We start from the raw sequence: 13,756 nt of genomic DNA on the forward strand, positions 1-13,756 counted from the left end.
GACCTGCCTGGTCTCCAGCAGCGTTCTCCCTGCTCCCCGGCTCAAGATCTGAGGCCCAGAGCAAAGGCAGGAAAGGCAAAGCAGCCCTCAGCCTGCTGTCTGCCCCCACCACTATCCAGAGCCGGGAGCAGCTCACTGCCAGTTCTCAGACCCTCAGCCTCCGGGAAAGGGGCAATGCCCTTAGGCATCAGCTGAGGGTGGACTCTTGTGATGACAGTTAAATCCAAGTCACCTGGGGTGATGGACAGATGACCCCTCCGGCCTCTGCCAGGCCCCAGGGGACCTCCTTCAGGAGGCCATGATGAAGAGGGGTCCCAAGGAGAAGACAGGATGATGGAGTGGGTGCTGGCCAGGGTGGGAAGAGTGGGGGAGGGGAGGAAACCAGGAGAGCAGAGCAGTGACGGAGAGGGGGGCTCCCCCTCGCCCTGCCGTGACCCCAGTTCTTAGATCTGTACAGTCAGAGGAGACCTTGGACATTGTCCAGTCTGGCTTTGGCCTGCCAACTTGTTTGGCCCACACAGTGTTTAAATGTTTAAATTAGTTGTCAACATTTTAAAATAGGAAATTTCAAATAAAAATGATTTCTAGCTTCTCTTGGAAGAAAAAAACTCCAGCACCTCCTGGCTGGCCTGCCACCTGGCAGCGGTTGGCTGAGCTGAGCTGGCCCCTTGGACGGGCATCTTCACTCTCCACTTCTCCTGGGCTTCATCAGCCCCTGAAGACACCTGAGTTCGCCACCCCTGATGCAGTCCCATCCCTTCTGCGGCCCAGAGAGGGCAATGACTTACTCAAGACCACACAGCCAGGTAGAGGCAGAGTGGGGACTGGAGACCCAGTCCCCTGATGCCCAGCCAAAGGCTCTGCTTCTGCCCTCAGCGAGTCCGTGCCCTGGACCTGTCACTGGCAGGCACAGCCCAGTGCCCAGCCCAGGAGCTGTCAAGTGACGGGGGAGATTTCAACTGTACCAGACCCCCAACTTGCCAGTGCCTGAGCTGGACACTGCTGAGAAGAGGTGGCTCGGGCCTGCTGCATGCCCTTGAGGGCGCACGGTGTGATGGAGGCAGCCCCCGACCAACGGCCTACATCAGTGGGTAATGCTTTCCCAGCCGGGAGCCGGAGGAGGGCAGTGCAGCCCCTATGCAGAGAGGAGCTGCGGAGGGTGTCCGGAGGAGGTGACACCTTGAGTTATCAATTAACAGGGCTGGGGGACGTTGGGGTGTCTGGGGTGCCCTGCAGGTGCAGGGGAAAGTTGGGGTGAGGGGCGGGGTCTGGGCGTGCTGGGAGAGGGGATTAGTGGATGCGCTGAGCTGACTGCTGGGTATGGGTTGGTGCCAAGAGATGAGGCTGCTGCATCGGGGGTGCTGGGGGATGCGGGGTGTATGGGGAACCGACCCTTACCCTGCGGTCAGTGGGAACCGTTGCAGGGCGTGAAGGGTGGGATCAGATTTTCTTTCTAGAAATAGCACTGTGGTGGCATTGTTGATGGTACCAAAGCCGGGAGGTGGTACCAGGAGGATAAGTTTTGGGGGCTGGAGGTGGGGGGTAACCCCCAAAGTGCAAGAGAGGAGGGAGTGGGTGGGAGAGAGGCTGGGGGGGCTAGAATAGTGGACGGTGAGGAGGTGAGAAGGCCCAGCAGCTCTGAGACTCCTGCTGAGGCTCCTTGCAGGCGTGGCCCTGCTGGCTGAGTGCAAGCTCTGGGAGCAGGAAGTTTGGGGGAGCCCCCGAGCCCAGCCTGGGAAGTGCCCGGGGTGAGGTTGTGGGGCATCCAGAGGCAGGGAAAATGTCAGGATGCAGCTCAGCTGCGAGCAGGGATGAGGGGTCCCAGCTGGAGAGCAGGAGCTTGTGGGAGGGTGAGGAGCTATGGAAACAGGGGCCCCAGGAGAGGGCAGAGCGCAGCCAAGCTGCTGCATGGACAAGGGACAGAGGAGGAGCTGCGGTTGCTCCCGGCCGCCGCCACTGCTGGTAGGAGCTGGATCTGGTACAGGGTTTTCCTGTAGGTTCTGTAGGTGACCTGTGGCTACAGGGTCACCATCCTAGTGAGGGCATCAGCCGCCCTGGTCAGATTTAGCCCGGAGGACAGTGGGCAGTGCTGGTGTGCACATTTGTGTTCCCAGGGGGCTTGGTGTGTGTGCCCACAAATGCCCGAGCACTGGCGTGGCAAACGTAATTCTGGGACACTGTGCCCAGGACTTTCCAGGTGGGGCTGTGGCCACTGGACGCTCCATAGGGCAGGGACATGAGTCTGGCTTGGGCACTGCTCTGTGGCTCGTGTCCAGCACATTTGCTGAAGCAGTGTGACCTGGTTTAGGGCATGGGACACAGTAGCCAGCCTGGGTAGGAATCCATCACTCACCACTTACTTCACCTGTCCCCACCTCAGTTTCTTCGCCTGGAAGTTGGAGGTTTAAAATAGTTTGGCTCCTAGAATTGTCATGAGGGTCAAATGAGACAATCCATGTAAAGTTCGCCACTATTATCATGGTATGACTGTGTATGGGTGTATGCATGTGTGAGCATGTGTGCACACGTGCACGTGTGTGTGTGTGTGAGCCTGTGTGCCCGTGCTCGTGCTGGCTGGGGTTGGCAGTGTCTCCCACCGGCCAAGGGCAGATCACTGGGTGGCCTCCCTCTGGGTGGCCCCCCTTTTGTCTCTGGGCTCCATCCCAGGGTTGGGGGGAGGGGTGCGACTGCCTTGCCCTGTGCACCCTGAGCTGAGCCCAGGGTGCAGAGCAGAGCTGCCGCTCCTGGACCACCCCTGGCCCCTGCTCAGGCCGGGCTCACATTAAACCAGTGAGATATGAAATGCCAGCATATCCAGGACAGGGTCCTTAATTAAATTAATTGCTGGCAACATTGTAAAAATGCTGATGGGGTCATAAATGGTGACTGAGCAGTGCTGTTCATCATCCCCTTGGACTTGTGGGGGCCACACCTGGGCTGGGAGCAGGGTTAGCTGTGCCAGGCTGAGGCACCAGGGAGCTCTGCAGCCACCAGGGCCTCCGGCGGGCAGGCCGGCCACGGGAGAGGGAAATGGGGGCATGGGGGGCAGCTTGTCTTAAGGGTGCATGTGTGGAACAGTTGCATCATCCTTACTTAGCCTGTGTGTTTACCTGGTGAAGGACACAGATGGAAATGGGGAGGGGTGCCTCGGGAGCTGGCAAGGGGCGGTGGGGAGAGAGGAGTGTCCTCCAGCCTCCTGGCCACTCGGAATTACCCTGGATACAAGGCAACCTGAAAATCTGGCCCAGCCCGGCCACTGATCGCTGTGTGACCTTGAGCAAGTTCTTTCCCTCTCTGAGCCCCAGTTTTCTCATTAGGAAGAAAGGCAGACCCTCTCCCTGCCTGCCTGCCTCCCCCATGTTCCCAGTGCCCTTCTGGCCACCCTCCCACGGCCTCCCACCCTGCAGGGAACTGTGCCAGGGATCCTTTTATGTCTCTTTCAGCTGGAGCTGCCCTGGCAGGGCTCAGAGCCTGCATGACGATCTCCTACCGAGCAGTGGTGAGGGGGCTGGGCCAGCACCAACCTGCCCGCCTCTTCCAGGTGAAAAGTGAAGGAGGCCTGCCGTGCACACACACCACCACCAGAAACACCCACAGCACACACACTGCACCAGCAGAAGATTCCAAAGCAGGAAAAAGCTTTCCTTCCCTGGTTCTCTCTGGGCTGTGCGACCACATAATTACCCTGGATTCCATTCTATTTAATTGCAGCTTATTAAATTCTAACCAGCCAATTATCAGCCACAATTACAGCTTAATTTGGGGACACAATAGCTATTTTATCATTTGTTAATCAAATGCTTATTTAAGCCTCAGCTTTATTAACTATTTCTCTGGTCCAAAGCAAGGCCCTGCGGCCAGAAGGGGCCCTGGGAGGGGTTCCCTGGAGGCCTGTCCCCCCCATCAAGCACTCTCTCCCTGGGCATCCTGATAGTTTCTAAGTCCCCTTCACTGGTGGGCTTAGGGACTCTTAGCAGTGGCAGGAGTGTGGCGCCCAGCGTGGGCTCTGGGCGTAGAGTTGGAAGACCGAGTTTGTTCATTCATGAATTCAGCACATGTTTATCAAACACCTACTATGCGCCAGGCCTGGGACTATAGCTGTGAACAAGACAAGCGCGGTCCCTGCTGTCATGACACGTTTCAGGGGAAGGGGACCTAGACAATAACCAGCAAACAAGTACACAAACAAGATGACATCAGATAGCGGTGAGTGCTATGAGGAAAATAGACTGGGAAAGGGGGGCGTTGCTGGGTTAGAAGGGCCTACTTCAGGGACTTCCCTGGCAGTCCAGTGGTTAAGACTCCACACGTCCACTGCAGGGGGCGTGGGTTTGATCCTTGGTCGGGGAAATAAGATCCCACAAGCCGCTTGGCATGGTCAGAAAAAAAAAAACAACAACACAGAAGAAGGGCCTACTTCAGACACGGCAGTCAAGGAGGGCCTGTTGGAGGAAATAAAGTTGAAGCTGAGACCTGAGGGTTTAGAGGGGGCCAGCTGTGGAAGAGCAGGGGGCAGCGTGTTGCAGGCAGAGGAAAGAGCAAGTGCAAAGGCCCTGGGGTGGGATGAGCTCGGAGGGTTTAAGAAGCAGAGAAGGGTCAGCAGGTAAGCCAAGTGAGCAAGGGGTGGTGTGGTGGGTGGGGCCAGACCTTGGTCCAGGAAAGGCCCATAACTCCTGCCCTAGGCTGGCCTGGGCCAGGAGGCGTGGAGAGCGCACCTGCCCTCTGTGTCTGTGTGACCTTAGGCAAGTTGTGAGCTTCATGTTCCTTGTCTGTGAAATGAGGGGCGGGTAGAAGTCACCTGAGTGCAGATGCCAGAGGACAAGCCACACGGGTAAGGTGGCAGCGTGCCCAGCCCCAGCCACCTTGTTCTTTGCAGTTCAGCCTGTCTGCATGTCCTCCTCGTGACGCCTGTGTCTGTCCTTGTGACCAGGCCCCTGGAGCCCACTGGGGAAGAGGGTGACTTTCCTCCAATCTTGGGGAAGGTGGCTGCCGCTTCTGTGACACTTTCGTGCACACGTTACCATAGAAACCGGAGTGCCGCTCACGCCTGTGTGTGAGCACGGGTCAGGGAGCAGCCCTCCCTTCCAAGGGACACCGTGAGGGGCTGTCACCCCACCTTGCCACCTCCACCTCCTGCGTGCTCCCCGACAGGAGGTCCTGCAGTCGTCCTTTCCCTTGTTCACTGACTATGCGCTGGGGCGGAAGAGCCTGCACTCAGACTCGTCCCTTCCCTCCCGGAAGTCCTGAGATGTTTGGAGCCACAGCCAGGGAGACAGATGACTGAGGGATGGACCATGGGGCCGGGAAGTGAAAGAAGAGAAGCACTGGTGGACGCCTGGAGGCCCTGGGCAGGATGTCGTTCCTGACCCACCTCGTCCTGGGGCTGGGTCAGTGCTATTTGCCCCAAATGAGGAAACTGAGGCGCAAGAAACAGGGGGCGGTACAGGGGTCTGCAGCAGTCGGTGAGCCTCGGAAGCAGCTGGTGGGCAGAGCAGAGTTTTTTACATGATGGATTTGGAAGAATTCTGGGCTGCACCCCCCAGCTTGCTCTGGCCTCATGGCACCCTGTCGTCACCTCCAGGCAGGTCCACGCCTCTGAGTTGCCACCTGGAACCTCAGGGTTCTTCGTGTGCCCCCCAGATCTGTCGTCTTGGGGCCTCCTGCCCACCATTCCTCCACCCCGCCGCTGTCTGTGTGTCTCCAACAGCAAATGCAGATTTCAACCCTGCTTATCAGAGCCTCCTAGTGAAGCTCCCTCATCATTTTTTTTTTTGCCTGCACTGGGTCTTCGTTGCTGCGTGCGGGCTTTCTCTAGTTGTGGTGAGTGGGTGCTACTCTTTGTTGCGGTGCACGGGCTTCTCATTGCAGTGGCTTCTCTTGTTGCAGAGCACGGGCTCTAGGTGCACAGGCTTCAGGAGTTGTGGCTTGCAGGCTCTAGAGCGCAGTTCCAGTAGTTGTGGTGCAAGGGCTTAGTTGCTACACGGCATGTGGGATCTTCCCAGACCAGGGCTCGAACCCGTGTCCCCCGCATTGGCAGGCGGATTCTTAACCACTGCGCCACCAGGGAAGGCCCACATTTAAAAAATAATAACGAAGCCGTCTCAGGCCACAGGGGTGTAGATGGGCAGGAGGGCACAAATCCCCATTCCTCTGTGTGTCTGCACCCCCTCTGTCCCCCACCACTGTGGCCATGGCTCCCAGCCCCCTCTGTCTCCCCTGGACCCTGCACATGAGCCTCTCCACAGTCCCCTTGGTCCACCTCCCCACAGTCCAGCACGGGTGTTTCTAGAATTGATTGATTGATTGATTGGAAGGTAAACAGAGCTGGCTCCCAGCCAAATTTGAGTGTGTGTCCCCCTCTTTCAGCCCTCCTTTCTGGGCTCTGGTCCCAGTCAAGGTAATGATATTCAACATTCATTCAACAAACACTCGCTGGGCACTCACTATGTGTCAGTCCCTGGCTAGGCTCTGGGGATGCTCAAGGGTTGGGAGAGACGTCACCATTCAATCCCTGCACTCAAGGCACTGACAGTGTGCATGGGGAGACAGATTCATAAGTGGTGGCCATATGATGTGGGAGGTACTGAGGCGAGTTCGGCCAGGGGCTGTGGGAGCTCAGGGGAGGTGTAGCCAGCTCTGTCTGGGGGTCAGGGAAGGCTTCCTGGGGGAGGGGATGTTTGAGCAGGCCTTGAAGGAAGAGTAGAAGTCACCCAGGCAGAGAGCAGAAGGGGGGTAGATCAACGCAATGAAAGGATCCTCATTCCAGCTAGCTTTAGGCAAAGAAAGGAATCCAGGGGTAGCTCTGCCTTCTGGCTTCTTGGGATCCCAGGCTTTCAACACAGCGAGGAGTCAAGCTCTTTCTTCCCTGGTTGTCTCCATTCTCCAAGCTCCTGCTTCAGACCTGTGGATGGCCTCCCCTTTCACTTGGCCTCCTATGGCCTGCAAAGCCTGCGGGACTGGCCCAGCAGAAAGAGAGGTTCTCTCTTCCCAGCAGCCCAACCCAAATCCTGAAGGCCCATCTATGGGGATGGGGTGACCTTCCTGTCTGGGAACTAGTCAGTGTAGTATACCCACCTCTGGGGCCAGAGATGGGGTCAGCCCACCGGGACCGAATGACTGTATGGACTGAGTAGGGCAAGGGCCAGGCATTCCCTGCAGAAAAGCGGGTACTGTTAGGCAGACAGGGGAGGGAGGCAGGGTCCCAAACAGAGTATGCACAAGCCTTTGCAGAATTGAAAGTAGTCTAGATGCCATCCTACATACTTGAAGGGAGGCCCTAAAGCCAAGGCCAGGTGACAGCTCAGGCCCTGGGCCAGTAGAGCCTCGAATGCCAGGTGAAGGGCGTGGTGCGCCATCCTGTGGACTCTCCTCTCCCCGCCTGGGCCTGTGGAGCAGGACACCCAGGCCCCAAGCGGACGGACCAAATGCATATCTCCAGGCCAGGGAGCCAGGGAGACTGGGAGCATAGGTGCCCAGGGGTGAGGGGGTGCAATGCTGGGTGGACAGCCAGGAAGAGAAAGACAGAGCCTGCCAGGCCCCCAGCCCCCTCTCCCTCCTCCACCCCACTTCAAATCCAGAACATTTCTCAGGGAAGTAGCGAAAGCAGGGGCTTGCCGCCTCTCCCCTTTGCCATTGACACAGACCGGGGCTGTTGGAGGGATGAAAAGGAGCCCCTGTCAAGTTATGGACAGGGGCTCAGCAGGGCTGTTCTTGAGAAGCAGTGCTCTCTACTCCCAGCTGAGTGAGGCCAGATGACACCCTGCCCCCAGCCCTCCTACCCTGCTCCGTGAGACTGAGTCCTCACTCAGAAAACACGAGTTCATTAATAGCTTGATTAATCACACCTCATATTTTCATGGTGCTTTGAAAAATAAAACATTTGAAAGCACTTTCATACCCACCCTGGGCCTCAGAGTTACACGAGTAGGCCTTATCATCCCAGGCTGCTGGTGAGAAAAGGGGGGCTCAACCTCAGAGCAGCAGCATGTTGGGGGATGGCAGAGGGCAGGCTGGAGCACAGAGCCTCTCCCTGCCCACAACTCTGCCTGTGGGCCGCTCTGAGCTCTCTCTGGGTCTCCCTGCAGGACAAGAGTGAAGGGGCCCACCCTTAGGCAAACCTTCTGAAGTTCAAGGGAAAAAAGGGGGCGGTCATTCAGTCACTCAACAAACACTCCATCAGTATCCAGGTCAGACCTGGGCTCCTGCTCCGAGCGAGTTCACGGTCTAGTGGAGGAGGCAGCGTGCCCAGTCCTGAATATGGCATGTACCCTGGAGGGAGGCTTAGGGGACAGTGTGGGCACAGGGGCAAAGTGACAAAGAGTATGGATCCAAGAAGGCCTCCTGGAGGAGGTGGCTTGTTGGCTGAGACTGGACGTCTGGGTGGGAGTTCCCAGATAGACCTCATGGGACGGGCCTACCGTGGTCCACTCCACAGAATGCCTCCCCATCCAACTCTCCACTGCCACGCCTGCCTCCCTCCACCCATTCCTCATGCAGGGAGATCTCAGCATTCCCCTGCACACAGCCCCCCAGAGGCTCCTCACCCCTTCCCAATAAAACTCCAAATCAGGCCGCTGCTCCCTCTCTGATTCACCTCCTACTTGTCTCCCCTGCACTCCCTCTGCCCTGGCCACCCTCCTCGCTGGCCTCACAACAAACCCAGCTCCTTCCTGTCGGACGGCCTCTGCTGTTCCCTTCTCCTAAAGCACTTTTCTCCAGGCCAGGGAGGGCCTTGGCCCTCAGGGGTCCACTTAGACATCACCTCCACAGAGGAACCTACCCCAAACCCTCTTCCCCTCTAGAGCCCTTGCACCCACACCCTTTACGAAATAGCACCCCTTTTTACCTGCTTCAGATCCCTAGGCAACTTCTGAATCCTCTATTTTCTTTTGCTTCTCCATTTTGAATGAAAGTGTCTGAGAGCAGAGGATGTGTCTGTCTTGCTCACTGCAAAATCCCAGAACAGTTCCTGGCACTCAATAAGTATTCACTGAATGAATGCAAGAATGAATGAATGAATACATTTCAGGTCATAAGAGCACCATGGGAGGGGAGGGAGAAGGTAGCATTTGTCCCAGGCTCAGCTCTGGCCAAGACCCATTACCCAGGGGTCTCTTATCATCCCCCTTTGGCCCCCAGCCTCCCTACACACACACACACACACACACACACACACACACACACACACCCTCTCACACACGACGTGGTCTCCCTTGCTATCCCTAAGAAGACACTGTAGGTGGGACTGCTAGGATTGGGGCTCCCACCCTTCATGGGCAGCCAGAGCAGGGGTGCCGGCTGGGGCTGATCGGGCAGCCAGTGCCCTCCTGAGACAGGTGGGAGCCAGCTGGCCAGCCCCAAGGCTCACTGGTAATGGGGTTCCCACTTCAAGCCCTGAGCATCCATACAGCCCCATCGGCAGTTCTCAGTGACCAAGTTCTCAGGGATCTGCTAGTAAATGAAAGAAGTCTTCTAACTGAATTCCAAAGGGGCAGCTGGGCAAGTAAGAGAGACTTGGCGAGGGTGTGGCGGACGGAGCTTCTGGCGAGCTGGGGGGTGGAGTTCGGGATACGGCAGGGCCTGTGTGGCCAGCGGGCCCTGCCCCTGCCTGCTCTCCCGCAGCCCCAGTGCATCTGCTTTGCAAAGCCTTCCTCCCATGCTCATCACCTCACAGCCAGAAGGGAGCAGAAGTAGGCACCCAAATCCAAGTCCCCATTCACCAACACCAGCGCTAGGCAGCCCTCAGCCACACGCTTGCTTCACCTGTGATAAGAGCTACAGAACCAGTGAGGACAGGTCCTAGATGCAGAGGGGGCAAAATGGCATGTGTGGTTTCCTGAGAGAGTGAGGTGGGGGAGTCCTCTTTCAGAAGAAGTGACGATAGAACTGGGCCCTGAGGAGAAGGTAGGAAAGTGCCGGCAGGGAGAAAGGGGGCATTAGGGAGTGGTGGTGACTTCAGTGAACTAGAGTCCGTGCCCTTTTGAAAACATCATATATCATTTGACACTGAGCATGCACTGCTTGGTGTTATCTTTGATAGACAAGAACAGGTTTTCATGTCAAAGGGAAAGATAGCTCATGCTAGTGGCCTGCGACGTGGAGAGGGAGAGACCCAAGGCTCTCACTGTGCTTTAGTCCAAGTGAGAGACCTAACTGGGACGGTGAGGGGGGTGGGCAGATTGCAGGTGCCGACCACAAGGGTGGAGGTCATGTAGTGGGCAAAGGGGCCAGAGGGAGGGGAAGCCAGCTCTGGCCACCCAGGAAGCTTCCAGCAGCCCCAAGAGGGGCTGAATTTACCCCCACCCATGGCCTTAGAGTGTCCTTGCCAGCGGGATAACTGCAGCCTGGAGGGGGCCCCTGGGTCCACCCAATAAATGCCCCCCCAGGGGGATGGGGAGGGGAGACCATGCCAGCGTGGCGTGGCGGAGGCCCAGGAGAAGTGAGCTATGTCCCTTATTGGTCACAGTACATTTATTTTTCATTAGCAGTTAAATGCAGACATGAGGGATTGTGCTGGGTTCAGCGGGCGGCTGACACGAGCAGTGCTTGGCGCGGTGATCGATAGGGAAGTCGGTGGGGGGGCCATGTGCCCTCTCCCTGCCCATACCCCCAGCTGGGACCCCTGCCTTCCCAGCTCCCAGCCAGTAGGCAGACACAGGCCATCAAACTGAGCCTCTGCGAGGCGAGGCGTGGGCAGGCCTGGAAGCTGACACTGAGGTCTCGCGTGCCCTTCTGGAGCCTGTGATGCCTGCCCCCAGCCCCCTGTGGGCCCTGCTCAGGGGTCAAGCTTGGCCCTCCTCTGTGCAGCCCTGGGGTCTGCAAAGATGCCGTGGCCTAAAACACGAGACCTAAAACAGAGGCCTGAGGAGTGGCAGAGCCCCACGGAGGCGGTTCAGGATGGGGCAGGGCGGGACAAGGGGAGCTTGTCTTCCCAACTGCAAGCGTGGTCCCCTGGCAGCTTAGCCTTCATTACGGAGCAGCAGAAAGTGCAGGCGGTAGGGGGGAGACAGGCTGGGGAGAGGCCAGGGCGGGAGTAGGAGGGGTGGATGTGGAGGAGGAGGGGTGGATGAGCCCACTGCTGCAGACACTGAGGGCAAGACGCCTGCTGGCTCTGTGCCTCAGTTTCCTCATCAGTCCCCACCCCTGAAGAGATTGCTAGGAGAGTTACTGAAGGAGATGGAGCCCTTTGCCACTGTCAGTGCAAAAGCACTGGGTACGGATAGCAGCCAACATTTACCGAGCACTGTGCCTTTTTTCACTTCATCCTCATGATAGCCCTAAGAATTGGGTACCATCCCCCATTTTGCAGGCAAGGAAACAAGCAGGGGTTACCTGAAGTCACACCAGGTTTCTCAGCCTCTGCAGACATTCCCAGCTCACCCACCCGGCGCCTACAGGACCAGGCACAGATCCCCTCCCCAAAATCACAGTCTTGGGGTGGAGAGGGCAGACTCCCACATTGGAAAGAGAGGGTCCCTGTGCAAGCAAGAGAGAAGGGGCAGCGTGGATGCCCGCTGGGCCCGAGGAGCCAGGCCTCCCTGTTAGAAGCCCTCCATGGGTTTGGGGCTGCCCGTAAGGAGGTAGTGGAGCCAGGAGGCCGACTGCGTGAGGCAGCTCCAGACTCCCCCACGGGGCAGACAGGACCTCCATAGGTGTCATAGACAACAAAATGGGTAACCCGCCTAAGGTCACCACTAGCAGGGAGCAGATGGGTCTCTGAAGCCCAAGCTTTTCCCTCTTTATGCCCAGAGCCCCCTGTTGGTTGTGAGTGTGTGTTGGGGGAAATCACTGCAGCCCTGAGAGAGGCCAGGCCGTCAGGGGCCTGTTTGGTGGGTGTGGAGGCTGAGGGTGCCCCCACTCTCCATCCTCCCACTCCCCCCCCCGCCCCTCCCCACCCTCTCAAGGGTCCTGCTGGTCGAGCAGACGGTTAGACTGCTGTGGAGGGTTACCTCCACCAAAGCCTCAGAGCCAATTACCTGTGTAATTAGCAACAAATGACTTGTGGGATGGCTGTGGTTTGCAGTTAAAATTAGAAGGAAACCCATATTCTGGTCTCCTTGAAGGGTGGGACATGGCCGGGGCCCCTGAGGCTCCCAGACACACCCTCCTGGCTCCCACCCTCCCCGAGACCCACCCAGCAGCCCAGGCTCACCCCAAGTCGCCCCTCCTGGGGGCCTCTCCTGTAGCACTGCCACCAACATCCCTCACATGTGCACTCGCCAGAGCCTCTTCCCCTCCTTCATTCACTTGGTATTTTCTCAGCACCTACTACATGCAGGGGCCAGGAATGGGGAGCAACCCAGAAGTAGCCCCCGAGGCAGCCAGGGCACCAGAGGAAGGGACTCCTGCCCTCCCTAGCCCCAGGCTGCCCAGGGCCCTCTCCCTCCCTCCCTCTCTCCCCCCGGGGCCTTCCAGGGCAGTGGGCTGCCTCACCAGATACCTGAACTTCTTTCTACCAGGGTGGTAATGAGCCCTGACCGCTGCTGTGTGCTGGCACTTCCGTATTTGTCTCCACAGGGGGCTGCTTCTTCCCCTATTTTATGGAAGGGGACCCAGCCTGCTGGGCTGGAAGCGGCAGAGCCTGGCCCCACTGGCTGCCTCCTCTTGGCTCAGTCCCAGCCCCTGAACAGGCAGGTAACCCCGGGAGGACCCCACAAGTCCAGCAGAGGCCCCAGCTCACCTGCCCCCTTTGCTTCTGCTGCAGGGGCCCAGCAGAGTGCCACGGTGGCCAACCCGGTGCCCGGCTCTAACCCAGACCTGCTTCCCGACTTCCTGGTGGAGCCCGAGGACGTGTACATCGTCAAGAACAAGCCGGTGCTGCTGGTGTGCAAGGCCATGCCCGCCACGCAAATCTTCTTCAAGTGCAACGGGGAGTGGGTGCGCCAGGTGGACCACGTGATCGAGCGCAGCACGGATGGGAGCAGCGGTGAGACCAGGCTGGGGCGCCAGGCGGGGTCACTCGAAGGGGGAGCGAGTCTCAGCCTCAGAGGCAATGGAGGCCCAGAGAGGGGCCTGCCATTGCCCCTGCTGCATGCCTGTGAGCCGAGGCCAGGGTGAAACTAACCACTCTGTGTGCACGACCCCAGGTCCCCAGGAGAGGCAGGACTCCCACACCTAGGACCCACTGTGTACACACCAAGGCCTTTCCTGGGAGGCCCACCCTCACCAGACTTCATCACTTGGTGGGGGAGTGAGTAAAAGAGAAGCCGCCCCAAAATGCCCCAGGGTGCTCTGTGGGTTTGGGGGGGCAGGACCCTGCCGCTGCATCTGAGCCCAGGCAGACCCAGAGGCAGGCTGGCAAGTGGCGCCAGCAGAGAAAGGTTTGAAAAGAGTGGATCCCAGATGATGGAAGAGCTCACGGACCTCACATTCCGTGATTGTTTTCTTTGTGCATCTGTTGGTTCATTCGTTGGTCCATTCGTTGGCACGTTCCCTGAGCACCCACCCTTGAGCTGGAGACACAGCCCCATGGAGATGGGGGCAGCACAGTGACCTCTCACTGAGTTCTGGGACCTGTGGCTGCCCAGGGAGGCTCCTCGGGGAAGGTGATATGTAAACCTGGTCAGGGCGAGAAGAGGAGAAGGGCGTCCCAGGCGCCCCCAGAAAGGGACACAGCACAAGCAAAGCCCTGGAGGCAGATGGGCCGGCGTGCGGGTCGGGGCTTAGCAGGGAGGGTGTGGAGTGTGTGCAGCGGGCAGTGGTGCATCCAGGAGCCTCACCCGTCCAGCTCTGGAGTGAGGTCACAGTCCTGTGGGAT

The 13,756-nt window shown here is 58.4% G+C and overlaps 1 protein-coding gene across 4 annotated transcripts in view; it reads left to right on the plus strand.

The window, feature by feature from the left end:
- Positions 1-13,756, plus strand: part of UNC5A (unc-5 netrin receptor A) — a 68,395-nt gene that overhangs the window by 33,788 nt on the left and 20,851 nt on the right. For 2 of the 4 annotated variants that reach the window (XM_082380515.1, XM_082380513.1), the window contains exon 2: positions 12,704-12,925. In XM_082380515.1, coding sequence (XP_082236641.1) covers positions 12,704-12,925 — 222 coding nt within the window. Of the gene's footprint in view, positions 1-12,437; positions 12,926-13,756 lie in introns of those variants that run through there. The other 2 variants (XM_082380512.1, XM_082380514.1) reach the window with 1 other exon arrangement.

This window comes from Balaenoptera borealis (assembly GCF_965194805.1).
Source record: "Balaenoptera borealis genome assembly, chromosome: 2".
Classification (NCBI taxonomy): domain Eukaryota; kingdom Metazoa; phylum Chordata; class Mammalia; order Artiodactyla; family Balaenopteridae; genus Balaenoptera; species Balaenoptera borealis.